This window comes from Cibotium barometz, chromosome 44, assembly GCF_041138505.1.
Source record: "Cibotium barometz isolate CiBa-2024 chromosome 44, ASM4113850v1, whole genome shotgun sequence".
NCBI classification, from domain to species: Eukaryota; Viridiplantae; Streptophyta; class Polypodiopsida; order Cyatheales; family Cibotiaceae; genus Cibotium; species Cibotium barometz.
The window spans coordinates 8,770,201-8,797,997 of NC_141089.1; the positions used below are offsets into that span (position 1 = coordinate 8,770,201).

Here is a 27,797-nt window from a genome sequence, read left to right on the forward strand (position 1 = left end):
GATTATGTTTTTTTTTTTGAGCAATCGATATATATATTTCCAAAACGAGTTTTTCTCTTTTGGCGCTGGGTCAGTTTGATTATGCGCCTTGTTGGTGTGCACTGCGGACGACAGTTCGAGGTGCAGAGTGCTTCCTTCCACTTTCTCTCTTCTTTTCTCTCTGTCCCGCATTCGCGCTTGTCCGCTCAACGTTTGTCTTTCTGTCACATTGCGATCTTTACTTTGCTTGATGCTCTGCATGGAGGACGATAGCTTCCATGCAGGCGAGGACTCTCAGTCAGGCGCGTTCTTAGTGCAGGGGCTTTTCGCAGCGAACCTGATATGGGCTGGGTAGGCTCTGCAAGCGTGAGATGGCTGAGGGCCTGCCTCGCTGATGATACAAAATGGGGTTCCGCTACCTACTAATGGCTAGGGTTCTGCGGTCACCCAGGCTTTTCCCTCTCCGAGCGTTGTTCCAAACATTAGCGTCTCGACGATTGATGTTTGAGGGTTTTGATGTCTATCGATAGGGTTTCTGTTATTTGCCTGGCCTCAGGTTTTTTTGCCACTACCATGTCTTCTGCAGGCCGTTTCCGAGAAGCAGACTGCGAACCCTATGCACGAGATCAAGGTGCAGAAGCTCGTGCTGAACATGTCGGTAGGTGAGAGTGGAGATCGACTCACGAGAGTTGCCAAGGTATGTTTTCTGTAGTCTTGGTTTAGGTTCATGCTTGCTATCCCTTACAAAACTTTGGTTGTATTCATAGTGAGTCAGAAAAAGGGTGAAAATGTATGGTAGTGGAGCTGGGAAGCTGTAGTGTAGCTGCTGGGTGTTCCCCAGTTTTCCAGGGCTGCTGTCTTCACAGCTCTTGGCTTGAGGGTCTAGGACCTTTTTTGATGTGTGTGTGTGTGAGAGAGAGAGAGAGAGAGAGAGAGAGAGAGTATTGAAATACATGTCACAAGCATTGATTCGAACCTTTTACCTCTCTCATTTCACATAGACAAGGTAGCAACCGCTAGTCCAGCGGTTACCTGGCTAGTGGTTGTGCCCTTGCTTCTCAAATGAGAGGATCTAGGCCTTTGACAGTGGCTAAATTTTGGTACTTTCTGTCGATTTTCTGACTGTAGTGCTAGTCAGGGTCTTTTACACACTCAAGAAGAAAGATGTCTTTCCCCGCCCCCCCCCCCCCCCCCCCCCGCCCCAAGCTCGATCATTTCTTGGTTACATGCCCTCAATAAGATATAAGAGCACAACTTAAAAGTAAAAATAGTAAAAAGTTTGTCAATAAAAGAACATGGCTCCTCAGGGCTCAATTCTTTAAAGCAGGATAGAAGCTCAATTATGACTCCTTAAATGTTAGATGGTTGGTTTCCACTTTTATGATGGTATGTGTGATGCGTCGAGTTGCTAAACCATGCCTTTATCTCATAATGGGGGGATTACAAAACATGAGCTAACTAAACCTAGATATCTAACACCCCCTCCCAATGAACACTTGAGGTAAACTAGAGCATTATCTGCTGCTAACTTGGCAGCAGCTGCCTAATCCGATGCTGATTTGGAGGCCGGACAAAGATTCGTAGAGCTCCTGTTTTATGCTGGTGGGCTGCTCCTTTATGATGTCTATGCTGGCCGACATGACCTTTAGGAATGGCATATGGTGTCTTAACACCATACACAAGGCGATCCTCATCATGGGGTGTCTTATAGGCTGACCCACAGGCTGGCCCATGTGCACATGCCCCTACATGTTGCTCTTATATGCTTTTTCATGCATCTACATTACTGGACTGACCTCTACATGCACTATCCTCAGGTGACTTAAATGCTTATGTTCTCCAAGTGGGCTAAGGGACTGACCCTAACACCTAAGGTTGGGAGAATGACCTACATAGCTTGTGTGCCTGACATGTCTTGGACTGAGACTCACAACAGGGCCACGTCACACTGCAAATAATCCTAAAAAGGGTATTAATACTGGATGTTGTTACATAAAATGTTTAGCGAGTGTGTCACATAGCACCGAGTGCAGAGTGCATGTGGCAATCCTTGCCAAGAGCCTTGATGAACATATTAGCACGCTTCTTTGTCATGGGGTAGTAGACCATTTGCACCTTCTTAGAAATAACGTGCTCTCGCACGAAGTGATAGTAAGTCTCAATGTGCTAGGTGTGAGCTAGGAACACTAGATTCTTTGAAATTGCCTTGTAACTTTGGTTCATTGGAACATTGTCGGTTACTCTTCCATTGCTCCCATGTCCTCCAAGATCTACTTAATCTAGAATGGCTAAGCATTCGTCCTTATACTTTCTCTCTTTCGAAGAGAGTGCCATAATAGATTGCTTCTCGCCAACTTCTTGCTAATTGAAGATATGCATCCTGATCTAAGTATGAAGCAATAACCTATCATTTAGCCCAGTTTGAGTCACAAAATCCACAAAGACTCTTTTCCAAAGTATGAGTGATGCCATAAGCTAGTGTCCACGGACATAGCACTCACATATGTATCTTTCAACAGTTCTCGTGGCTAGTTGGAGAACTTGCTTAAGACACTAATATCAAAGTTGATGTCTGGCATAGTGTTAACGCAAGAAAATGAGTCTTCCCACGAGTGTCTTTGATAAAATGTCATCTTGCAGGGGAAAAATGATTTAGAAAGCTGGAGCTGAAGTACATCTAGGTGATATTTAGAAGATAGCTTTCCGGACTATATTTTAGTTCCTAGTGATGCCATTAGGGTTGACGAATGTCTTGACCTTTTTTTAACAAGATGATGTCATGGATTTAAGTCTTTTTATCATTGTATCTCTTGATGACATCTTGGTCTATAGCAGAACCAAAGACGAGCATGGCAAGCATGTAGAGGCGGCCACACGGTTAATCAATGCCAACTAGTTATGGCTTCACCTTGGGAAGACATGGTTCTTTATGGTCAAAATCACACCTTTAGGGCATGTCATCTTCAAGGATGGAGAGGATTTAGGACATTGTTTAATGACTAGTTCTGGAGAATATTCTTGGCCTCACGGTATTCTATTGCAAGTGCTACAAAGGAAGGTTGGATATTTTGCTAGACCTCGGTTGAGGCGGTCTGTTTTGAGAAGCTTATGGTACTCATGTCATGCTGCTCTTGTTCTTAGTTTGTCGGATTTGGATGAAGCCTTGACTGTTTCTATGATGCCAGTGGAGGAGACAGAAGGGGAGAGGAGAGAGAGAGAGAGCTGGAAATTCTGTATTTCATATGGTACAAAAAGGTACATAGCTCCTTGCAGCCATGGGCTGCCTTGAAAAGGTAGTAAAATACCTAACAAACTCCTAGTACTATGACCCAGCCAACGAGGGGCTGAATGGTCACAACAAAGACCACCTAAGCCTTATACAGGCTGGAGAATATCTCATGGACTGGCTGACTGCTGGTCGGCCAGCTCCTGGACAAATAAATCACATAAATGTTGCAGTCGATATGAATATTCCTTGTGTCCCTCCACAAGATACTCTACCGTAAATGCTCCAAAATGTGGTTCTGTTATGGTCTTTTCTTTTTATCTTGTTGCCTTCTTAGGGTGAGCCTCTGAGATAAGCATGTACATGTGTGTGCACATGACATCCCCCTCTGCTAAACTTGATGACAGGATTCCAATCTGCTTCTTGGATGACTGTCATCATCCCGTTCTATTCCCGGAGTCCCTCTGTCATCCTTCCTACTCTGGCAACCTTTTCATTGAATGCTCGGCCTGGTCTCGAAATTCACTCTAACTCTGAATAAGATCTATGCATTTGTTCCATCCAGTCCCCAATCCGTTCCTGCCGTGTCCTTGAACACCGTCTTGGTCTTCATTCTTGAGAAATGAGTCTGGCACTCTCACTCCACCCCTTGGAGGATCATCCTGCCTTGGAACTGTTGCCCGAAAGCTTTTCCTGGCTCACGGGATTTCCATCCCCTTTGGGCTTTGTGGAACACCACCAACCAACCTCCTGGGAGCTCTTCCTTGTCTTGTGTTCCTTGCCTTGGGCCTCTTACTTGTGCACTTTCCTGTACCTTGGACCTGGGTCCTAAACACCTTCATATGGGACTGAATCAGGGTTTAGCCTTGCTAAGCTTGATGCTCTGATACCAATGTTACATGCAGAGGCTCTGAGATGCTTCTTTCAGCCCTAAACACCATCTAGAACATGCTGATGCAAAAACGCAGACAGAAGGGAGAGTAGAGAGAGAGAGTGAGCTGGAAATGCAGTATTTCATATGGTACAAAAAGGTACATAGCTCCTTGCAGCCATGGGCTGCCCTGAAAAGGTTGTAAAATACCTAACAAACTCCTAGTACTATGACCCAGCCAACAAGAGGCTGAATGGTCACAACAATGAGCACCTAAGCCTTAAATAGGCTGGAGAATATGTCATGGACTGGCCGATTGCCGGACGGCCAGCTCTTGGACAAATAAATCACATAAATGCTGCAGCTGACAGGAATATTCCTTGTGTCCCTCCACAAGATACTCCACCGTAAATGCTCCAAAATCTGGTTCTGTTCTGGTCTTTTCGTCTTTATCTTGTTGCCTTCTTAGGGTTAGCCTTTGAGATAAGCATGTACATGTGTGTGCACATGACATTGCAATAGCATGGGCACCCAATCGCTTATGAGAGTCAGAAGCTTTGTGTTTCCGAGCTCATAGGTACCAGGTGTTCAAAAAACGTGTTTCATAAACATGTTTGAAACAGTTCATAAAAATCTGCCAAGTCTGCAGGGCCCAGGCAATGGTGCAGCAGCCTGTAGGGCAGTCGCGAAGCAGGCGTAGCTATTTGGACAGATGCAGGCGCCACGTGACAATCGGCCAATGGACATCAAGTCAGCAAGGTGTAATTAGGTTGTGGGCAATCCTCAATATTGTCTGACATCACTTAACAGGCTGACCAGCAGAGTAAGGTGCTATATATATGCACGTGGGAAAATCGTCATTATCAGTTGGAAATTCTCAAGCGCATTAGGCTACAAGTGATTCTCTAGCGTACAAGCTAGCCAAGAAGAACTACAGCAACAGAGCATTGGGCTGGGAATTGCGGTCAACATTCATAGCAATCATCTCTTGTACTTGAAATTTAGCCGATGAATTGTAGATCTAACCTTGTCCCTGTTGGCCTAGGGGGTAGCAGCAAGAGGATGAGAGAGATTGAAAGGAACAATTAATCTAATCTAATAAACCTAAAAAGCACGAGTGTGATTAGAAGGCTACATCTTGCTTAGTAGTGGATAACACAGGAGATAATGAACACTTGAATTGATTTTCATTGAGCATAAGCACCCTTTAAATAGGTGAGCAAGGACAAGATATTATCCTCTCAATGACATCATCGCTCAGGTCACATGAAGATTCCCCAGCTTAGCCCTTGTTCCCATGCACACCTTTGCCTAGTCTTTGACATAATGCACTATGTCCCCCTAGGCACTAGGCATGGTTTATTTGTTGCTTTCTCCAATACCTCCCCTCAACAAAATATCCATGGGCTACGACAAGTTGTAAGCCCGATGGAGCGTGCAGTGACATGCAACCATGTGTATGAGAGAGAGAGATAGCGAGAGAGAGGGGGGGGAGAGAGATGGGAATAGGGGGGTTTCACATAGTACACCACGCTGAGCGGGGAATAGGCCTCGCCCCCTCTTCAGGAATTTATTTCAGGAACAATCCACGGGCTGTTTCAAGATAGGACCAATACAACAAATGAATACAATATCAAACAAAAGTGTCGATGTCAAGATCGGGCCGAGGTCGATGTCGAGGCACAAGATAGCTGATGCCGAGCTCACCACGAGGATGACCCACAAGAGTCTTACACCGGGCTAGTACTGAAATCCAATGAATCCAACTGATGTTCCGAAATATCCACAAATAGCTCTTTGTTCTCAATCCAATCCGGACAAGGTAATCCCAAGATTCTCCCACACTGAGATGGGTATATATCTCCACAAGAAAGTCCCTTCTTTGTAAAGGTTCTAGAAAACTGGTTAGTGCTGGTTTCTGGCAGTGCCTTAAGACAGCATAAGGAGACGGCACACAAGATAGATTCAGGTTCTGCTGACTGAGGTATGTGTTGCAGGTTTTGAGGGTGCAGACGGCGGTGATAGGAGGTTCTGTAGGGTAGGTTGCTATAGCCTATGCTCAGAACAGAGAACTGAGGAGGAGGCGCAGCTGCAAACAGGGACGATGCTGAACTTTCAGGGCAGCACACAGCTGTAGTGAAGGCTGCAGCACAACAGGGCAAAAGCTGTGGCTGAAGACAAAAGGGGGCGCTGGTTCACAGAGCAAGGGCGGTGCTTAGGGACGCGGGTGACGCACTGGGCAGCAGTTGGTGGGGGAACTGGAGGCGCAAGCAGCGTGCTGTAGCAGTAGCTGGTGGAGGAGCTGGTGGTGTAGGTGGCCGAGGCCCGACAGTAGGCAAAGGTGGGCACAATACCAAAAAGCGGTGCTGCTTTCTTGGCGGAACAGAGGCAGAACAGGGGGCTGAAGGGTGGCGCAATCCAATGGAGCAACGGTGGTTATAGGTGCTGCAGAGGTGGCCGCCTATAGAAAGGAGGTGGTAAGGTGATGAAGATGATGTTCTTGCTTTTCCCAAGGGAGTTTTCCATGTACTTCTACTATAAGTCTCCAAGAGTTCTTCTATGGTCCACCAAGAGGGTGCATGGTCTTTAAATACTTGAGGGGATGCTTGCTTTTTACCACGCTTTTGCTCTATTCCCTAGCTTTTGCTTTGCCTCCTTGCTTTTGCTTTAATAATAGTCAAAGTTCTTGATTTATGCTTTTACAACTTCAGGGCCTTGCTTTTTGGCCCTTGAGCTGCTTTTTTGAAAAAAAAAACGGCTTATAGCTTTTTGTCTCAGTTCGACATGCTCTTTCCAACAGTGCCCTCAGCTTTTTGGTCAACAATGTTTGACTTTTACTTTTTCTTGCTTTTTGACCTAGACGAGTGCTTTTTCCAATTCCAATTGTAGGAACCTTGTTTCCATGTGTCCGTCATCCTGTCCATGTGTCTAGGCATGAGTTCTATCATGTGAAAAGAGTATGAAGCCTGGAGGACGAAATAGTTACATTCCCTCCTCCTTACATCACAGTTGTCCTCAACTGTGGCATAGATATGATCGGGGTACTAGTCCCATGTGGTGCTCTTGTGCATCCGGTCTTTCCTCATACATGTGGTGCCTTTTGCTTCTCTGGGAACATCTTTATGCTTTTCTTTGATGGATGTCCTTGTTCTTGATGGTACATGTTCTTCATAGCCTGTAGCAAGGGTTAGAAAATAAATGCATACTTACCTTCTGCAAAAACTAGACGCAAGCTAGTCAGCCGACGTGTGTGTATGTCTTTAGCGGACCAGCCTTTTCAAAAGCGTGAGCCCCCAAAAAGCACCTGAGCACCTTTGTCCCCTTGTCCCCTCCACACATGGGGTTGTTTTAATAAAACCCTTGCCGCAAGTATGAACATTAAAAAATATGTCTTGCTCACCGACCACCATGCTCACACTTATGCTGCACAAATTCACAGGGTCGTGACACCCTGACTTGAACTCCCCAGATGTGTCCAGATTTCAAGAATATAGTGCCATGAATGGAGCATGCAAGAAAATTTATGATAGGCATGCGCCTGGTGTCTGACCATCCATCAAAAACAATGGTGCATCCATATTTTTTCCATTTCTCGCGCATACCCATGATCTCATCATCAATGCATTTGACCTCATCCACTTACTCACTCAGTGGTGTGCAAGCAATGGTAAGACGGCTGGGTGTCATTTGGAGTAACTACAGTAGAAAGTAATGGTCCCGGTGAGAGCTTTGGACACTTTCTTGTTCTCAAGAAAGTAGATTTAGGTGGGACGAGGATACCAGCTGCGATCTGCTCCTGCGAGCTCCGCCTCACCCCCCCCGTTTACCTTCCCGCTGCCTCTCGCCGACGTGCGCCCCCCTCTCCCCCCCCCCCCCCCGTCCCCCGCCATCCCCTCCGCCTCTCTCCCCCGCCTCCTTCCTCGTTTCCTCCCCCGCCCTCTCTCCCCCCCGCCTTATCCTCCCCCGCCTCGTTCCTCGCTTCCTTTCCCGCCATCTCTCCCCCCTCGCCTCCTTCTTCGCTTCCTCCCCCGCCATCTCTCCCCCCCCGCCTTTTCCTCCGCTTCGCGTCTCTTCCCCCCGCCTTCTCCCTCACCTCCCCCTCCGTCTCGCCCCTCCCTTCACCGCTAGCTCCCCCGCATCAGCTCCCCCCTCCCCCCCCCCCGCTCCGCCCCCGCTATCCTCTCTCCTTCCGCCTCTCCGTTTCCTCGTAGGGCTGTGTCCCTCCCGTTGGTGACCCCGGTTTCTGGCCTTTTCCCTGTGGAGGACTCCATGGAAGCCACTCCGACTACCCCTGCCGATTCCGGTCTCCGTCTGGAGTTCACAGATGCAGATCATCAGCTGTTTGTCTCCACAGTATCCGCTCTTGAGGCCTCCTCCTTGGTCTGCAAGATAGTGGGTAGCCGTCCGATGCGGAGAGAGCTTCGCGACCTTCTGCGAGGCAGCCTCGTTGGCGTGCCTGCCAAGATCGTCAGCGTCGATTTTTTGGGACGTGGCTACTACCAGGTGGATTTCGAGTCCCCCCAGGCAGCTCAGACGGTGCTGGCTCGGAGCCCCATTGCCCTTCGCGCATCCCGGGCGTTCCTGGCGCGATGGACTCACGGTTTCGACCCCGCTTCTGACCCGCTAGCAGGCGCGACAGGTTTCCCCATCACTATCTGCTTTCCTGGACTCCGCAGGGAGTACTTGCCCCTCTTGTCATCCATTGGCAAGGCGTTCGGGCAGGAGGTGGAGACGCCTCAGACAGCGGCTTCAGTGATAGCTCGGGCAGCAGGACTCCCGGCCATTCGCGTTGTGGTTCCGTCACCGGAGTCCCTCCCGAAGACGATCCTCCTCCCTTGTCTTTCTGGAAGACATCTGATACAGCGCGTGGAGTATTCGGGTCTCCCCGGCCAGTGTTACATCTGTCGGGAGATGGGCCACCTCGCACGCGCCTGTCCCCGCAAGGGGGTTCGTCCTTCACGCCCTGCTGCCTCTGGACCCCCTTCAGGAGGCCCGAGGGGTGGCCATCCACCTCAGAGACCGGACATCCCTGGCTCGTCTCAGCAGGTGCCATCATCTGACGAGCAGGCTCCGGCGGAGGATGCCGCACAGACCCAGGAGGCTGGCGGATGGCAGGAGGTTCGTCGGCGGAAACGCCCGGCCCGCAGGGACCGCCGCAGACGCCAGCAGGCAGCACAGGTTGGCGGACAGGCGACTCCGATTGGCGTCCAGGCACCTACCCGCACTTATGCTCCAGTCAGGGATAGGCGGCCAGCAGGTCCCACCCCGATGGACGAGGATTCAGTCTCAGTGCCCGTTGAGGCCGCCGGTGGACCCCCCCCGCGGAGACCCCGCTCCCGCCCCCCCCCGCGGGGGGCCTCGCCCCCTCCATGGAGCAGATTCTTGAGGATCCCGGGCCGCACTCTGCGACCCCAGGCCCCTCTTCCCCTCACTCGGAGAGCACTCCTTCCACCCCCCCTCTCCTCCCCCAGCCCCCCCTCTCCCGCCTCCCCCGGCGGCCCCCCCTGACACCTCTCCTCTGGCAGATGCCTCTCCATCCTCTCCTCGCTCTCCCCCCTCCTCTCCGCAAGCCACCATCCCTCCCTCGGCCTCTCCAGGATACTCCTCCAGACCACCCACTGCCCCGGGGCAGCGCAGCTGGGTAGGCCAGAGTTCAGTTCAGCGGCTGTTCCACCGCCACTCTGGGCCGGTGGAGATGGCGATCCTAGCTTCGCGCGCCACAAAGTTCTCTCCAGCCTCCCCTGGGGGGCCCCCGCGAGTGATGGGGCTCCCAGTGGATTACGGTTTTTTCAGGTGTCTCCAGCTGGATGCTGGCCCGTTCGAGACACTGGTCGCGCCCTTGCGAGTTTGCGTGGTGTGTCATCCCTCTCGTTCTCCTTCAGTGGTGAGCAGCATGGTGGCCTTCTCCTTTCCTCTCAGTGTTGCCCCAGGCACAGCATGGGATTGCAACTCTGTAGAGGAAGTTTTGCGTGATCAGATACTGGAGTTTTCTCACCACTTCAGTGACTTGGGGCTCACGGACCTATTGCAGACCCGATTACACTCAGCCCGCATGAGCTTGTTTGGTATAGGAGATTGACGGGCGGATCCGGTCCACACCTCCGTTGAGGCGGTGCTACTGATTCTCCTCCACGCCGCCCCGAGGATGCAGCCTACCTTTACATATATGCAGAGGATTGGTCTCACGCCTATGCTCTGGACAGGGCGAAGGTGGAGTGGGGCTGGACACAGAGACAGGTCACCCTCTTTTTGGAGAGACTCCGCACCCGGACAGACAGTGACTATTCTCCCTCCAAGCCGGCGCCCAAGACTCACAGAGTGGAGGGCAGCTCATCCGGGCCGGCTGAGAGGGGTGAGCCAGTGGCGGCTGCTTCACTTGCCATAGCTCATCCATGAGGATCCTCTCATGGAAGATCCAGGGTCTTGGTGGACCTCGCTGCTACATTGGTCGGGGCAGACTTCGCCAAGAGATCCAGAGGGCTCTCGTTGGAGGACCCATAGATATCCTTTTCATCCAGGAGCACCACCTTTCTGCCGGGCGTACCCGCACCTGCGGGAAGATCTTGCCGGGCAGGAGTCACACTTTTTGGTCACCGGCATATGGCTCCCAGGGGAACCAGGGTGGAGTATGCATCTCAGTCAGCGAGCAGCTTCTATTTGAGGTTGTGGATTCTGGCACTCTGGTCCAGGGTCGAGCGCAGTGGATCATCCTTCGGGTTGGGGAAGACCGCATTGGCTTCCTCAACTTCTACGCCCCTAATGGGGCGACCGGGAGAGCTGAGTTCTGGAGCACCATTAGGCAGTCCCTCCCCATGGCAGACCATTGGTGCCTAGGGGGGGATTGCAACATGCTGGAGGATGCAGCGGACAGGATGGGGGGCAGCCAGGAGACCATTCATGGGCCGGAGCTCGCTGCCTGGGAGGAACTAGTGCTGTAGGTGAGAGGCCAAGATCCGTGGACTCTCTCGGAGTTTGGCAGGTTGCAGGGGAGCTTATCTTTCTCGCGCTCGGATAGACGGGCCACAGGAGTTAACCTTTCTCGCATCGACAGGTTTTACATTGATGAGTGGGCTTGCGATAGAGGTGGCACTGTGGGTATACTTGCAGGCTCCTCGTTTTCAGACCACTTTCCAGTGCTTCTCCAGATCGAGGACCCTACGAGAGGAGAGCGAGGCCAGAGCGTCCGGATTCCAGATTGTCTCATAGAGGAGTCTGAGATCGCGACCAGAGTTGAGCAGGTCTGGCAGGAGCTTCAGTTCAGGAGAGGATCGGCAGCCAGCGATCTTGACAGGGGTTTGCAGGAGATCAGTAGGATGCTCAGACAGGCTGCCCTGGACCGTCTGGAGGCTTTCAGAGAGCAGGAGAGGAGCCTGCGGTGGAGGAGTCTAGCTTCCCTTCAGAGACTTCAGGAGAGGGATCCTACGAGCCCTTGGATTTCAGAGTAGATGGAGTCAGCTCGCACATAGATCAGATCCATCGAGGAGAGGAGGGTGGAGTTCCGATTCCATGCTCGGGCTTCTTTTTGGACACAGGCTGGAGACAGAGTGACTCGAGATTTCTTTGAGGCGACAGGGCCTCGCTACAGACGAGAGGGTCTCAGGCGTCTTCGGCAGGCTGATGGCCAGGTAGTGGTGGATCCCCCCAGGGTTCGGGCGATCGCCACAGATTTTTACAGGGATCTACTCTCTGCTGAGCCAGCAGATGACAGGGTGAGAGAGGCTCGGGAGGCAGTCTGGAGCTTCACGAGAGCGGTTGTGCCGGCCCATTTGCAGCACTCCCTTCTCTCCCCCTTCTCGGATACGGAACTGGAGGAGGCTCTTCAGGCACTTCCTCGGGGCAAATGCCCAGGAGAGGACGGTCTCTCAGTGGCTTTCTTCCAGAGGTATTGGGGTCTCTTGCATAGGGGTTTCAGATTGGCATTCCAGGAGATCATGGAGTCGGGAGACATGCCGGACAGCATGGCAAAGGGGTTGATCCACTTGATCCCCAAAGAGGGAGGAGACAGACTGGAGATTAGACAGTGGAGACCGATCACCTTGCTAGGCACGGCCTACAAGGTCCTAGCTAAGGCGATCAGCAGGCGGCTTCAGCCTCACCTTCCGGACATCATCCACTCCACGCAGACTGGCTTCATCCAGGATAGGAGCATCCTGGATAACATCTTCTCTTTCTGGGAGGCTACGGCTTTGGCTAGATTTCGGCAGGAGGATCTGGCAGTGCTCCTACTCGACTTCGAGAAGGCATATGATCGGGTGGACTGGGCCTTCTTGGAAGGCACTATGGAGAAGATGGGCTTCCCCCCTCAGTGGATCCGTGGGGTCTCTGCACTCTACACATCGGCTCATAGCCAGGTGCTGATACAGGGCGTGCGCGGAGAGAGGTTCCAGCTCTCGTGCTCGGTGCGGCAGGGGTGCCCCTTGGCGCCCTTTCTTTTTCTTTTTGTGGCGGAGGCCATGAGCACTTTCTTGACGGCACAGGATACAGGATTGCGGGGCCTCTAGCTCCCCATCCGCACCTCGGAGGAGCTCCTAGACTCGGAGTTTGCGGATGACACTGCTGTCTATCTTCAGGGAGGGGAGGAGAACCTCCGCCGCTTTGCCTCAGCCATGGACTGGTTTTGCAGAGCCTTGGGCGCTTTGATCAACTGGCACAAGTCGTGTGGGTTGTGGGTCAGTTTTGTGTCCCCCCCCGACTTGGAGGCCAGTTGAGGGGTTTCAGTGGCTGCCCCCCGGCACTACAGTGCGCTATTTGGGATGCTATGTGGGCATCGACATATCTCCGGAGCAGCAGATAGCCCCCCTTCTTCTGAGTATTCGGAAGAAGCTTCTGTATTGGAGTACCGCTCGTTTATCTCTGGCTGGCCGAGTGGTTGTGGCCAACCAGGTTCTGCTTGCTACCATGTGGTACATCACTTCTTGCTGGGCCTTCTCTCGGGCGTGCATTGGCCAGGTGCAGAGACTCATCAGGAACTTTCTTTGGTTCGATGGCGATGGGCGGCCCGCCAGGGCCAAGGTGGCATGGGCTGTGATCACTCAGTCGAGGGAGAGAGGCGGCCTGGGCATAGTTGATCCTATTTGTCAGAGCCGGGCTTTGCTTGGCAAGTTGGTGGTTCGTGGCCTCCTACCAGGCGCTGAGCCGTGGAAGGAGTTTCTTGTCTCCAGGATTCTCAGCCGCACTCCTTCTCTTAGCGGCCCCTGGACCCCCAGCATCAGGTGGATCTTTACAGAGCAGCGATCCAGAGGAGTGGGCCTTGGTTTCGAGGAGCGGTTTGCAGCTAGCCTTCTGAGGGCCTGGGAGCATCTGAGGCCGTCACTCTTCCAGACTCCCCCGGGCACCGATGAGGAGCGCCTGAGGCAGCCATTGATCTGGAACCCCTTGATCCGACTTCCCAGTGGTCATATGGTTGGATCGCGATCTCATGTGTCGTGGGGCCCGTTGAGCTCCGGCCCAGCCCAGTCCTTGGACGACTGGATATGTTTTCAGCAGCTGCCTCTAGAGGTTCCGGAGAGGAGACTCAGCGGGATGAGGGGCAGAGAGTTGATGAGGTAGGACATTGAGGCGGCCATCCCCCGGGAGTGGCGGACTCCAGTACAGGATCCTCCACCTCCACAGTGGATGGGCGTCTTTACTCGGCATGAGATCCTTCTAGCGGTCTGCGGCTCAGCAGAGAGAGTCGCCCCACTCACCTTTGAGGTGGGAGAGGGAGGCCAGCTTCAGAGGACCCGACTAGATTTGGATGAGCTCCAGGGTTGTATCTTTCAGAGGGTGCGGGTGGTCGGCTTTCATCAGAGACAGTGGCATGTAGACCCCTCACCGGCCTCGATAGGGGAGGACTATTCTTGGAGATTATGGGCTTGGGACAGCAGGCCTCTTATTCGCCTTCAGTGGGATCCAGGCGAGTGGCTTTGGCGAGATCCCTACTCGGCCCCTACCAGCCCAGGCACCCCCTTTTTTCAGTACACAGCGAGGCTGGGGCGGCGGATCCAGAGGCACAGGATAGCGGGCACCCCGGCGGCGGCCGAGCATTGGCGGCGACAGGGGCTCTCCCCTGCCTTCCTTAGGGACTTCTGGCAGCGCCTTTGGGCCAGCTTCCGGCCCCGAAAGGTGACGCTTTTTCTCTGGCTTACAGCGCATAGAGGACTGGCTGTGGGGGCTTGGCTAGCTTTTGGCAGACACCCAGCGTCCTGCCCGCGGTGCGGCCACGCACAGGAGTCGCAACGGCACTGCTTATGGGATTGCCCACAGGCACAGCAGGTCTGGCAGCGCGCTCTCAGGATGGTTTTTGCAGGCTCGCCAGGCGAGATGATGGTGACGTGGGGTGCGGTGGCTTGGGCCACGGACAGCGGCCCGGCCCTTGGATACGAGGACGTCCCTGGCAGTGTGACCATCCAGGTCTCTGACACGGCGATGGCGGTGGTTCTGACGCCAGACTTCTCTTCGACAGTCTCCCAAGAGGGGGACGGGCACAGATGGGAGATGATCAGCAGCATGATGGCTTGGCACATATGGAGAGCCCGATGCAGGGAGGCCATAGACCGCCAGGCGACTCCACCGGCGGAGGTCATACAGGCCCTCTGGGTGGACATCATTCACGCCTTGAGAGGACACTGGGGGAAACTTCAGGGCGACTCGGATCGCATGAGAGATCGCCGCAAGGCGTTCCTCCGCACTTGGCAGCCTGGCCCTTTCCTCATCGCGAGGGGCGAGGATGTCACTTGGCACTACAGGCCTCCAGTTTGGCTCTCCTCACCTCCCGCATGTACTACTAGGTAGCCCCCCCCCCAGAGAGCGGCCAGCCACGGGGGTGGAGCTCCGGTGTTCACTGTGTTTATTATCCCTCCTTGTGAGGTGAGCTTTGTAGCCTTATGGCGTTTTCTCATTAACTAATAGAAGGATCGTTTTTCCCAAAAAAAAAAAAGCAATGGTAAGACGGAGGCACATAAGAAGGACCGGCATGTCCAATTGTCTTCACCATCTCAAAAAGTAAGGACTCCTCACTTTCCAATGGAGAATGTCCTTTGCATAAAAGAATCTGCTTGCACTGCAATGGTTGCTTGCTTTCGTTCCATGCATTGGCTAAATCTCCCTTTCCTTTAGACATCTTTCTCTTTTTACATGATGACCCAACATTTGTACTACCGCTGACTTGTGTACTTCCGTGTGATGCGGACCCTGCGCAATGCACCTTGAGTTACATCTCTACCCAAATCATCTGCCAAAGCCTCTACAAAAAGCCAAGACATGTTGTAGCTTCTCTGGGGTCCAAGTAACATGTACCTGCTCATTGGCCTGTACATAACCGCTTACCAATTCCAAGAACTCCTACCCGGGAAGATGGGATGATGTCTCAATAGCAACCCTGGCACTATCCAAAAGCTTCTTTGCTCCATCATCTGTGTCTACCCTTTTCACCAACTGCTTCAAATCCGAAAGCAGATCGTGATGTGAGACCTTATGCGCATATGGCAACTCCTTTGTCTTGACTCCTTCATCGTACTTCTGGTTGACCGCTTTAGTCATCCTTTGAAGTGCTTCTTTGCCAAAGGATGTTCTGCTCCACTCTGAAATCAAGCTTATGAGTATTATGCCCGCTACCAGATTTCTCTTCACGTCATCCTCAAAAATCAAGTCCTTCTTTCTTTCTTTCTTTCTTCACTGTTGCCTCCACTGCATCATTAATAGCAGCCTTGATCAATGTGTGAAGATCTGTCCCTGCATCAACCGGCTGCATTGTTACTGACTTCGTGATGCCAACTTGATATGGCCTCAATTCACGCCGCTTCTTGGCAACGAGAGAGACGCGATGACATCGGCCTTCTGTTGCAAAGAATTTCTGAGGAGAACCATGAGAAATGACCTCCATGAGTGCTATCCCCTTACGCTTGGCTTGAGGACTCTCCATCAGAGATAGAGAACGCTGTGAACGCACTCAGAGATCGAGAACGCTGTGAACACGCACGCTTTGGTGATAGGTTAAAAAGGAAACGATGGGAGTTGGAAAATAAACAAAGAGCCTTAATCCTGGGCTTTGGCGATAGGTTAAAAAGGAAACGATGGGAGTTGGAAAATAAACAAAGAGCCTTAATCTTGGAGTTCGCAAGTGCATAATGTTTGTTTTTTCTAGAAAGAAAGAAAGAAAGATTTTATTAACGTCTTCCAAAAGACCGAACTCGGCCTATGAGACAAATCGGAGTACCTATATGGGGTATCCTTTGTCATCCCAGAGAGAGTGTGTGTTGTATGTATTGTATGAGCACAAACGTGTGTGTGTGTGTGTGAGAGAGAGAGAGAGAGAGAGAGAGAGAGAGAGAGAGAGAGAGAGTTTTATATATTGAGCACAGACGATGGTCTGCTACGCCTTCTGCTTTGCTGCCTATTTCGCCTCTGGCTTTGCTGCCAACATCTAGAATCTGGATACCTGTGCACACTTGATTCTTGACTTGGATATGTTTGGTGTAGATGGGGGCCATTTGCGAGCTTCTACTTTCGTGCTTTTACTACTAGATTGCCAATTTTCGTGCTTTGAAGCAATGAACTATTTTCTCATATATGAGAAAATAGTTCATTGCTTCAAAGCACGAAAATTGGCAATCTAGTAGTAAAAGCATATATGAGAAAATAGTTCATTGCTTCAAAGCACGAAAATTGGCAATCTAGTAGTAAAAGCACGAAAGTAGAAGCTCGCAAATGGCCCCCATCTACACCAACCATATCCAAGTCAAGAATCAAGTGTGCACATAGGGCATAGGGGTATCCAGATTCTAGATGTTGTTGGCAGCAAAGCCGGAGGTGAAATAGGCAGCAAAGCAGAAGACGTAACAGGTCATCGTCTGTGCTCAATATATAGAACTCTCTCTCTCTCTCTCTCTCTCTCTCTCTCACACACACACACACACACACACACACACACACACACCCACACGTTTGTGCTTATACGATACATACAACACACATTCTCTCTCTCTCTGCTTGTAATATTTGGATTGCTTAAAAAAAAAACAAGAAAAAACAAACATTATGCACTCGCGAACTCCAGGATTAAGGCTCTTTGTTTATTTTCCAACTCCCATCGTTTTCTTTTTAACCTATCGCCAAAGCCCAGGATTAAGGCTCTTTGTTTATTTTCCAACTCCCATCGTTTCCTTTTTAACCTATCGCCAAAGCGTGCGTGTTCACAGCGTTCTCGGTCTCTGAGTGCGTTCACAGCGTTCTCTATCTCTGATGGAGACTCCTCAAGCCAAGCGTAAGGGGATAGCACTCATGGAGGTCGTTTCTCATGGTTCTCCTCAGAAATTCTTTGCAACATAAGGCTGATGTTATCGCGTCTCTCCCGTTGCCAAGAAGCGGCGCGAATTGAGGCCGTATCAAGTTGGCATCACGAAGTCAGTAACAATGCAGCCGGTTGATGCAGGGACAGATCTTCACACATTGATCAAGGTTGCTATTAACGATGCAGTGGAGGCAGCAGTGAAGAAAGAAAGAAAGGAGGACCTGATTTTTGAGGATGACGTGAAGAGAAATCTGGTAACGGGCATAACACTCAGAAGCTTGATTTCAGAGTGGAGCAGAACATCCTTTGGCAAAGAAGCACTTCAAAGGATGAGTGAAGCGGTCAACCAGAAGTACGATGAAGGAGTCAAGGCAAAGGAGTTGCCATATGCGCATAAGGTCTCACATCACGATCTGCTTTCAGATTTGAAGCAGTTGGTGAAAAGGGTAGCCACAGATGATGGAGCAAAGAAGCTTTTGGATAGTGCCAGGGTTGCTATTGAGACATCATCCCATCTTCCCGGGCAGGAGTTCTTGGAATTGGTAAGCGGTTATGTACAGGCCAATAAGGAGGTGCATGTTACTTGGACCCCAGAGAAGCTACAACATGTCTTGGAAAAGGCACGCTGGCGAGGGGGGCAGAAAAAGGCACGCTTGGCTGCAGAATACATACTACATAGGGCCTAGGCTTGCCGCTACATAGTAATAAGTATGCACTGTACAGTATACTGTATATTGTACAGTGTATGATAGTACAGCGAGTCGTGACACCACACAATCGTGGCCCGTGGGGAAAAAAGGCTAAAGCTTGTACATTTTCTTACCCGGCTCAGCTTCAAACTTCGAGTTTGCTTTGCTTGGGGGCCTCACAATTGCGTACAGCCGCGTAGCAATAGCACAGAAAGTCACGCACGTCAAATCGGCACGGCACCAAAAGTTTTTGGAAACCCCCAATTTTTAGGGCACCGTACGGAAAACCATTCTGTACACTGGTGGATGCGGGCATGGGCAGACGTCCGGAATTCGAGGTGGACGCGTGGGAAAAAAACTATGACCGGGCTAACTGAAATCCAATGAATCCAACTGATGTTCCCAAATATCCACAAATAGCTCTTTGTTGTCAATCCTATCCGGACAAGGTAATCCCAAGATTCTCCCACACTAAGATGGGTATATATCTCCACAAGAAAGTCCCTTATTTGTAAAGGTTCTAGAAAACTGGTTAGTACTGGTTTTTGGCAGTGCCTTAAGACAGCACAAGGAGACGGCTCACAAGATAGATTCAGGTTCTGCTGACTGAGGTATGTGTTGCAGGTTTTGAGGGTGCAGACGGCGGTGTGCAGACGGCGGTGATAGGAGGTTCTGTAGGGCAGGTCACTGCAGCCTATGCTCAGAGCAGAGAACTGAGGAGGCGGCGCAGCTGCAAACAGGGATGATGCTGAACTTTCAGGGGCAGCGCACAGCTGTAGTGAAGGCTGCAGCACAACAGGGCAAAAGCTGTGGCTGAAGACAAAGGGGGCGCTGGTTCACAGAGCAAGGGTGGTGCTCGGGCGCGGGCGACGCACTGGGCAGCAGCCGGTGAAACCGATCCCGTCAAGTGGGAATAGAGTCCGTTGGACACCCACACGCGTAATAGCACAACTTAATATCACAATTTGAAATGGACAACTTCCCTCAATATATGATATATTATTGGGAGTATTTAACAAATACAATGCTCCATGGGTTCAATGAACCAGATGATGTCCATGTACAACTGAGATGAATACAGTACCAAACAAGAGGCTCGAAGTAGAAGTTCGAAGGAGAGCGACCACTTGAGTGGTCCAGTCTCTACGGTCCTGTGCCTTCACTGGAATCCGCGCGGAGAGCGCCCCACTGGTGTTCTAGGACCACGCACAAACAGGCGCTCCCATACTAACGCCTGGCTCTCCCGATCTCGGCACCTTTGGACCGTGGTTCTCCAAAAGCTTGGACTACCCGACACCGAACGGGTGTTAGCGGTAGAGAGAATCCTTATCAGATTTCCAACAAAGTTCTTTACTTAAATTTGAATTCACTTACTTGTAGCTCGCAAATGGAAAACAAATACCCGAGGTGTCTGTGTGCAGCTACTAGAGGTGGATACCAGGGTGCAGCAGCTTGTTGAGGAGGAGGAGGAGCTGCCTGTGTAGAAGGTGTAGCCACCTAGGAGGTGCAGAGCCTCCTGTAGCCGCCTATGGAAGGGAGGTGCAACCCCACGCAGTCGCTTGTAGAGGCGCAGCTGCCTATAGAAGAGGAGTAGCCGCCTGTTGTGGAGGAGATGCAGTCGCCTGCAAAGGATGAAACAACCGCCTTTGGAGAGGAGAAGGTGCAGCCGCCAGCTGAAGAGCAAGCGTGGCCTGCTGGAGAGCAAGTGCTGCCGCCTGAGGGGTGCAGAAGCTGCCTGCTATGGCCGTCTACAGAGGAGAAGAGGCAGCCGCCTGTTGGGCAGAGGGAGCAGCTGCCTTTGGATAGGAAACATCACTTGCAACAAGCCGTACCCGTCCAGATGACCTTTAGCAGCCGCCTGTACCAGCCTACACCTGTCGACCTGTACCAGTTGACCTGCAGCAGCGACTTACACCAGCTGTTCTGTACTGGCTTGCACGGATCTCTTCAGGCGATCCTCACGCTTCCTCTCCACGCAGCCAGCCTATACATGTTCTCCCCCACACAGCTAGCCGACCATTCCCCTTTCTCCAAAAAGCAAGAGAGAGATGGAGAGGGAGGCGTGTACTCTAAAAGTAGAGTAGCCCCCCCTCCCCCCCCAAAATTATCCTAGTGGCCCTCCCTTAAAGTTTTTTTTTACAAACTAAGGGCCACCCAAGGTTTATAAACCTTATAAAATTTAATACCTTGGTCCCCCCCCTTCACACTTGGGGTTGTCCACACATATTACTTTTGTCCGGACACCCAAGTATGCATCTTTAAAAATTTATCTTGCTCACCAACCACCATGCTCACACTTATGTTGTTCCACTTTCACAGGGTCATGACATACCCCCCTCTTGAAAAATGGCAAGCGTCCTCGATTGCAATCTGGTGATATAGCAAAATATCCAAAGTGAAAAGTATAATATGGCAAGATCAGCGTCCCAATCTCTCTAAGCCATGCAGATGTAACAACATTCACTGAAACCAATGGTGTAGTAGTAGTCCAAGTTGCATACCACTGTGAACCATACACAACCACAACATCCAATGTGACTAGTATACATATATCATAGAAGTCCCATAAACAGATGTACTGTCAGTCATCAGTACCTTCGGATGAGACAAAAGCTGCACCAAGCGACCTCTAGATGTCATCTGAGCCTGTCTGTATCAAGGGAGTGGAGGTGCTACCACTCTCGAGCATCAGGCAATGCTCCAGACCCATGCTCTGCTGAACCTGAATGAGCCGTAACAAGAGTAGGCTCTAACTCAAAGGCATCGAGATAAAGCTGCAAAACCTGAGGTGAATTTGCTAAGTCACCTTCCTCCATCCACTTCGCATCCATCGGTGAATAGTTCTTGAACTTCACAAGATAGCGACGGGAAACTTTACCTCGTACCTTTCTTTTCTTATGTGCCAATATCCGCTCTGGAATAAGAACCTCATCAAGTTCCTCAACTGCCGGCTGAGCCTCATCTGATACATCCTCAGGTATATCCCCATGGAAAGGTCTAAGTAGACTCACATGAAATGCATTGTGAATCTTCTAGTGATCTGGTAGCTTCAAGCGATAGGCCACCTCACCAATCTTTTCCAATACCTCAAAAGGTCCATAATAGTGCATGCTCAACTTAGGGAATAAGCGCTCTTTACCCTTCATTTTCTTGAGCCTAGCTTTTTCAAATCGCAAAAGAACCCAATCACCCAATGCAAACTCTAATGCACGTCTGTGACGGTCTGCTGCTTTCTTTTGCTTTTGCTGAGTTTTCTGGAGTGCCAACTTAACTCTCCGATAAGCTTCATCCATGTTCTCCACATATTGATCAGCCGCAAAGATCTTATCCTTTGTGTGCAAAATAGGTGGTACCTTCTTTCCTCCTGCCACAATCTCAAAAGGTGCCTTGCCCGTCGAGGTATGGACGGTGTTGTTATAAGCAAACTCCACCAAAGGAAGATACTTTTTCCATTGTTGCTTGTGCTCTGACACATAACACTTAAGAAGATCTAGCACTGTAGAATTAGCCTCTTCCGATTGACCATCTGTTTGTGGATGAAATGATGATGAAAACTTGAGAGTTGTACCCATGTTGTCAAACAACCCTCTCCAAAATAAACTCGTCATCCGTGGATCACGGTCACTGATGATATAGGAAGGCAAGCCATGATACTTGAAGATGTTCGCCATGAACAACTTCACCATATGATCAACTTTGATCGTCTTACGCACGGGAATGAAATGAGCCTGCTTACTGAATCTGCATATGATAGTCCAAATGCCATCATTCCCCGTTTGTGTACGTGGAAGATCAAATATAAAATCCATGGCAATGCTCTCCCATGGTCTATCTGGAATAGGTAAAGGCTGAAGTAACCCTGGTGTCTTTTGACGGTCAAACTTCACCTTCTGACATACGATGCATTGCCTAACAAAAGCATCAACATCTCTTCTCAAGGTCGGCCAATAAAAGAAAGTCTCAACTGCCTTTACCGTGGCGTCAATACGTCTATGACCTGCATACGGTGGAGCATGACTTTCAATCATAACCTTGAGTCGTAAATGCCTGGTAACACACAGTCTACCATGCATCAACAAAAAACCATCTCTGAGAGTATAATGATCATGCTGCTGACCCTCAGACATCTGATCATAGAGCCTTCCAAAATCCTCATCATGGGCATATTGCTTTTTTATCTCATCAAGCTCATGATGATAAGCAAGTGAAACTGCTGAGACCCGTGGCTTGCGTGACAAAGCATATGCCAGAACATTCTTTTTGCCTTCCACATGAACAATCTGAAAGTGGAGCATAGACAAAAAGTTAGCCCATCGCATATGCTTCTCAGAAAGTTTAGTTTGCGCGAGGAAATAACGCAAGGTCTGATGATCTGTCTGCACAGTGAAATCAGCCCCAAGCAAATAGTGTTTCCATGTAGAAAGAGCACAGCCAACATCTCTTTCTCATAAACCTGCAAATGCTTCTCGGCATTCTGCAATATACGACTCTCATAGGCTATCACATGTCCTTCCTGCATGAGAACTGTCCCAATGCTGTTTCTAGCATCACACTGGACAACAAAAGCCTTTCGGAGATCCGGTAATACCAATACGGGATCCGAAGTAAGCTTTTCTTTAAGCTTTTTAAAGGCTGTAATTTCCTGATGAAAATCCTGTCCATCATCCTGCTAAATGTAACAGGAGTATTTGTCAAACCAAAGGGCATAACTAAGAACTCATATAGCCCAAAAGTGGTCCGAAATGCTGTCTTGTGCACATCCTCGGGTCTAATGCGTATCTAATGATACCCGCTTTTCAAGTCTATCCGACTAAAGACTGTTGAGCCCTGTAAGCGGTCCAATATGTCATCGATTCTCGGAATAGGGAATCGATTCTTGATGGTATTCTTGTTTAGCGCCCTGTAATCTATACACATGCGCCAAGAACCATCTTTCTTTTGTACTAAGAGCACAGGTGAGCAAAAGGGTGATGAGCTAGGCTGGATCAACCCTTTATTCAACAACTCCTGTACTTGACTCATAATTTCTTCTTGTTGGGTTGCACTAACACGGTACGGCGGTCGATTTGGTGGAGTACTCTCCGGAATTAGATCAATAGCATGATCTTCTGGCCTTTCCGGAGGAAGTTCTCCTGGCAATGACTCGGAAAAACAATCTTGGAACTCTCGTAAGGAATCAGTCCTGTCTTTATCTAACATAGACAAATTAGATTTAGACTCATCATCTTTTGCATCCTTTACAAAAATCAAGTACGCGGAAAGATGCTTTTTCATTACTGATGAAATTGTCGAAGCTGATACAATAGGAACAGATTCCCCTTTAAGCTTTACATCCAAAATATGCTCTTTCCCTCTATGAGTCAAAGTAATCTTCCTGTTGTATGTATCCACCACCGCATGTACTCTATGGCACCATGGCATACCCAACAAAACATCACATCCATCAAGTGACATGATGAAGAACTCTTCACTGTCCACATAACCCTGCACATGAAGCCTAAGCTTCCCAATAATAGGAGTTTCGGGTTCTGCATACCCAGGACAAGCCATATTAGCCTCATACAAAGGCCCCATCTCCTTTGCACGGATCCCCAGTCGGCCAGCCAAATCCGGTGAAATAAAGTTGGCTCTAGCACCTGTGTCAAAGAAAATCACGGCATTTTGATCTCTCACTTTGCCCCATGCCCTGCACAACTGAGTCTCTTCACCACCTGGCTGTTCTCCAACAAGATCAAGAACTAACTCTTTCCATATATACCGTTGAAATGCATTAGCTTTAACATACATGGCCTTTGCGACTCCAATAAATGGAGGCTCTTTTGGGCATATGTAAATAGTATGCAACCGCATGTAGTGTGTGTGCAAGAACACAATCAACACCTGTTTGCTGGTAGAAATGGCGCTTTCTCAAGGTATCAAAATTTTTATGCTTGTAGAAGCAACTTTTCGGGTACTTTCATCATGGTTAAACACGATTTGCAGCCATGTGTCGCATACAATGACCCACATGGATGGTGGATGGTAGTGCAGTGTCTCATTGCTGGCGAGGTTTACGAGTTTGCTAGTATATATACTTCACAGATATCGCTTTGTAGAGCGGAACTTTGGCGCTCCATCCGGTGTTACCCATGGGTTACAAATGCGTTTCTCATAGGGGATTTCAATAACTCACCTAGCCATGAGGATAACTCCTCACATCGTTTCCATATGTTGCGGGCTGAGCAAGCAGAATGGCATAGTATGATTGAGGGTTTGCATGCTTTGGATCTCTGGAGACGGCTCATGCCAGACACTCCTGGATTCACATTTCAGCATAATGCTCAGTCGCACTAGTCTTGATCGATGTATGGGAAGTTCCAAAATGGAAGAAATGTCCTTTTCCCGAAACTCAATCTCCTGGAATTCAACTTCAGAAGTTCCACCCTCGAACAAGGGAGTGAAATGCTATAACTGTCAAGGATTTGGACATCACAGTGTGGATTGCCCAACACCTTTTGGATCAAGGTTTTCGGGGCAGGGAAATCAGGGATCAAGATTCCAGACTCCAGCTCCTTCCTTCCAGAGTAATTAGGTTTCTTTTCGCTAAAATCAAGAAAATCCCAGAGGTAGACCCTCTAACCACCCCGCAGTCTTAATCCAAAGTAATGCAAGACCTCCGCCTCAAAATAGAGAAAGGCAAAGAGAGATATTTTCAAATTGGCTAACCACTTCTAAGGCAGTAACGCTGAAAGTAATTGAAGAAGAAGAACAAGATGAAAGAGATCATACTCCATCTGTGAGATGAGGACATCTCGCGTTTTTTAAGTGGAAGAGAATGTAAGATTTCTCCCCAGTCCCTCAAGATGTCGAGTTTCTTCCCCTGTAATCAATCCCCTTTTCAGAATAATAAAAGATCTTGTTTTTACCTGTTTTGGTTTAGAGAGAGAAAATATTCTAGAGAGAGGTAACTCAATTTTTAGATATCTTTGGATGAAAAAATATCCTTTCTTATTAAACTAAATTCCCCCGAAACAGAAGTTTAAAAAGAATTTCCTAATGTGCATTAGAAATAAATTATAATCTGCTCAAAAGGCCTTAGCCTAACGGTCAAGATTTTTTGAAAATTTCACTGAATAATGGCCAGGCTCAGAATTGAGGGCCAAACTGTATTGAGTACCAAACTCTGAGGAATCGACATACAGATCTTTCATGTTATCGAAGACTTTTCTAGAGATCTCGAGAATGGTAGACTCCTGCATGGTTTGGATGTTGGTCTTTCTACTAAGAGCATCTGCAACAATTGGGTTATGCTTACCAGGGATATACTCGATCATTCCTCCAAACTTGTGGAAGATTTGACTCCATCTGGAGTGTCGATCACTCCACTGGGCACTGGGCACTTGGCATCGTTTGGAACCAATTAAGTGCTTGGTGATCTGTTTTGACTGTAAAAACCCGGCCATGAAGAAAAGGCTTCCAATATTTGAGTGCAGGGATCATTAACTGCTTTTCTAGCTCGCCCTGTGGAAAGACAATAGGGAAACTTGCTAGGAGATTTTGCTCTAGGGACCAAGTCAATATGATGATCCTCAGGACGAGAGGGTGGGAGGCTGGGTGGAAGATCATCCTCAAGCATAATGTCCCAATGTTGAGAAAGGAGATCTGCCAACTGAGGGACTGAAGATGAAGATGAGACAACTGCTATCGATGAGATAGAAGTTGTTTGAGTACGAACATAAATCAATGCTCCTTCCGCTCCCTTGGGGATAGCTCATTGGGCTTGGAGATGAGAAATCAAAGAAATGCCAAGAATGCTCCTATCCTCACGAATCATGACAGGCTCAGGAAAACTGTTAGTAGAGATAGTAAAAGTTCTCATGTCCCCAATTTGTTTGGTATACAAAATTTCGTTACACTAAATCCAATTTTTTTCTTCTTGTCTTCTTATGACTCCCATCTGCTTGGCATGTTCCATGAAACACTCTTCCATATCATGGGATCATGCGTCAGGAGTCATGTCATATACATAACATCATACCTTATAGTCATGAATCATGAGAGGGTAATGGTGAGAATGGGGAGGGTGATCTATTGGAAGGTAATCTTTGATTGAGATGCATTTATAATTCTGTTGACATGTATTAACTTTTTTGTGCAGAAAGGCAGCCCCCTTTTAGCAAAAGATGCAGCTCCTTCAAGTGCCACAATGCAGGATCTAGAGGAGGCAGGAGTTCTTCTACCTACAACTTTTTCCTTCAAGCGTATACAATTGTCTGAAAGATACCCCAAAGGACAAGCCAGAGGGAGACATTGGAAACATCTCAAGCAAATGCTCCAAGCAGAAAATTATCATCTTTATCCTGCTGAGGAACCTAACTGTAGGTGCATCTCCTCCTTCCAGTAAACTCAAAAAAGAAACTAGGATTGAATATGGTTTGTGTTATGATTGATTACTGTTATAATTGCACGCACACACACACACACACACACACACACACACACACACACACACACACGTGCGCGTGCGCTTGCGCGCACGTGTGTCCACCTACATTTACATGTACACATATATATGTATGCATGTGCGTGTTATGCACACACACACATTCATCTATACATACATGTACATGATGTACATCTGCAAATAAATACATTAACAATGTACATATGCTTGTGCGTCCGTGTGTGAATACAGACGTATGTTATGTATGCATACATATAAAGACAAACAAAAAAGTGTCTGCATGCACGCGGGTGTTGACCTTGAACAAATGCTAAGTCTGACTTTTGTGCTGCTAAAGACATGAATATCGAAGCACCCCCTTCTATGTATCCAGCTAAGAAGTATTGCGACATCTCAGGCTTTGAGGTGAGTCTTTTCATTCTATTTTTAGTTGTATTTATGAACAGCGTCTGTAAATCTTCCCATGAAGTGTTCAGTTTCTCTAATAGATAAGTATTTTACAAATGTCGGGACTTTTTTGATGGCCTTTTTTCAGGCACCATACACAGATCCAAGAACAAAGCTGCACTTCGCAAATATGGACATATTCAAGCAGATCAGAACACTACCTAATGAGTATGTTCAGGGGTACCTTGCTTTGCGAAATGCCCAAGTTGTCTTGAAGTGAATTGAAGTAGGAAAGCACTCCTTTGTATAGTATAAGATTAGTGGGTGCTTTTGGTAATAAGGCAGGGTTATGTGTGTCATTAATGGCTCCCCATTATGTAGCGAGCCATGTTGGTGGTATTTTTCTTGGGGAGTTATTATTTTCAGTTGACATGTATTTATATCCCTTTATTGATGGTCCTTGATGCTAGCTACTCAGTTTTCCTTGATTGGCATGCTTTTCTCTTTGTTATGGTTTTTAGTGCTTATTACCTGGAGTTTCCCAATTGCTTTGGGCCCCAGAAGACAGACAGACAAACAATCATGGTTGTAGGTAGATTACTACTGTGTTGGGAACAAGTGCATGTGATGCGCCTGAGTCAAGAGTTTGGCTGGAATTGGATGGCTTTCTTCCATGTAGAGGGAGAGCTTGGCATATGTTCATAAAAGAAAATCACACAGAGCTTGTCAAAAATAGCAAAAAACTATGCTTTTATTCTATAAGTTACAGTTGCAAGCACAGTGAAGAACCATCCTTGATTATGATGAGCTGGTTGCTGATGAGGGGTAAGGTACATTTCAAATTGAGAATAACAAAAGGTAGATCATGTGTACTACTACATGCACTATGGTTTAGTCAATGAAATTTTCTTTAAAATTCCGCCCACATGCAG

At 48.9% G+C, this 27,797-nt stretch overlaps 1 protein-coding gene across 1 annotated transcript; it reads left to right on the forward strand.

Moving 5' to 3' along the window:
- LOC147612923 (chromatin-remodeling complex subunit) lies at window positions 1-27,353 on the forward strand. The gene is made up of 5 exons (XM_086782191.1): window positions 1-120; window positions 566-676; window positions 26,173-26,392; window positions 26,816-26,883; window positions 27,014-27,353. The coding sequence occupies exons 1-5, from the start codon at window positions 82-84 to the stop codon at window positions 27,143-27,145; spliced, it is 570 nt and encodes a 189-aa protein (XP_086638317.1). The 5' UTR covers window positions 1-81; the 3' UTR covers window positions 27,146-27,353.
- Window positions 27,354-27,797: the final 444 nt, after the last annotated feature.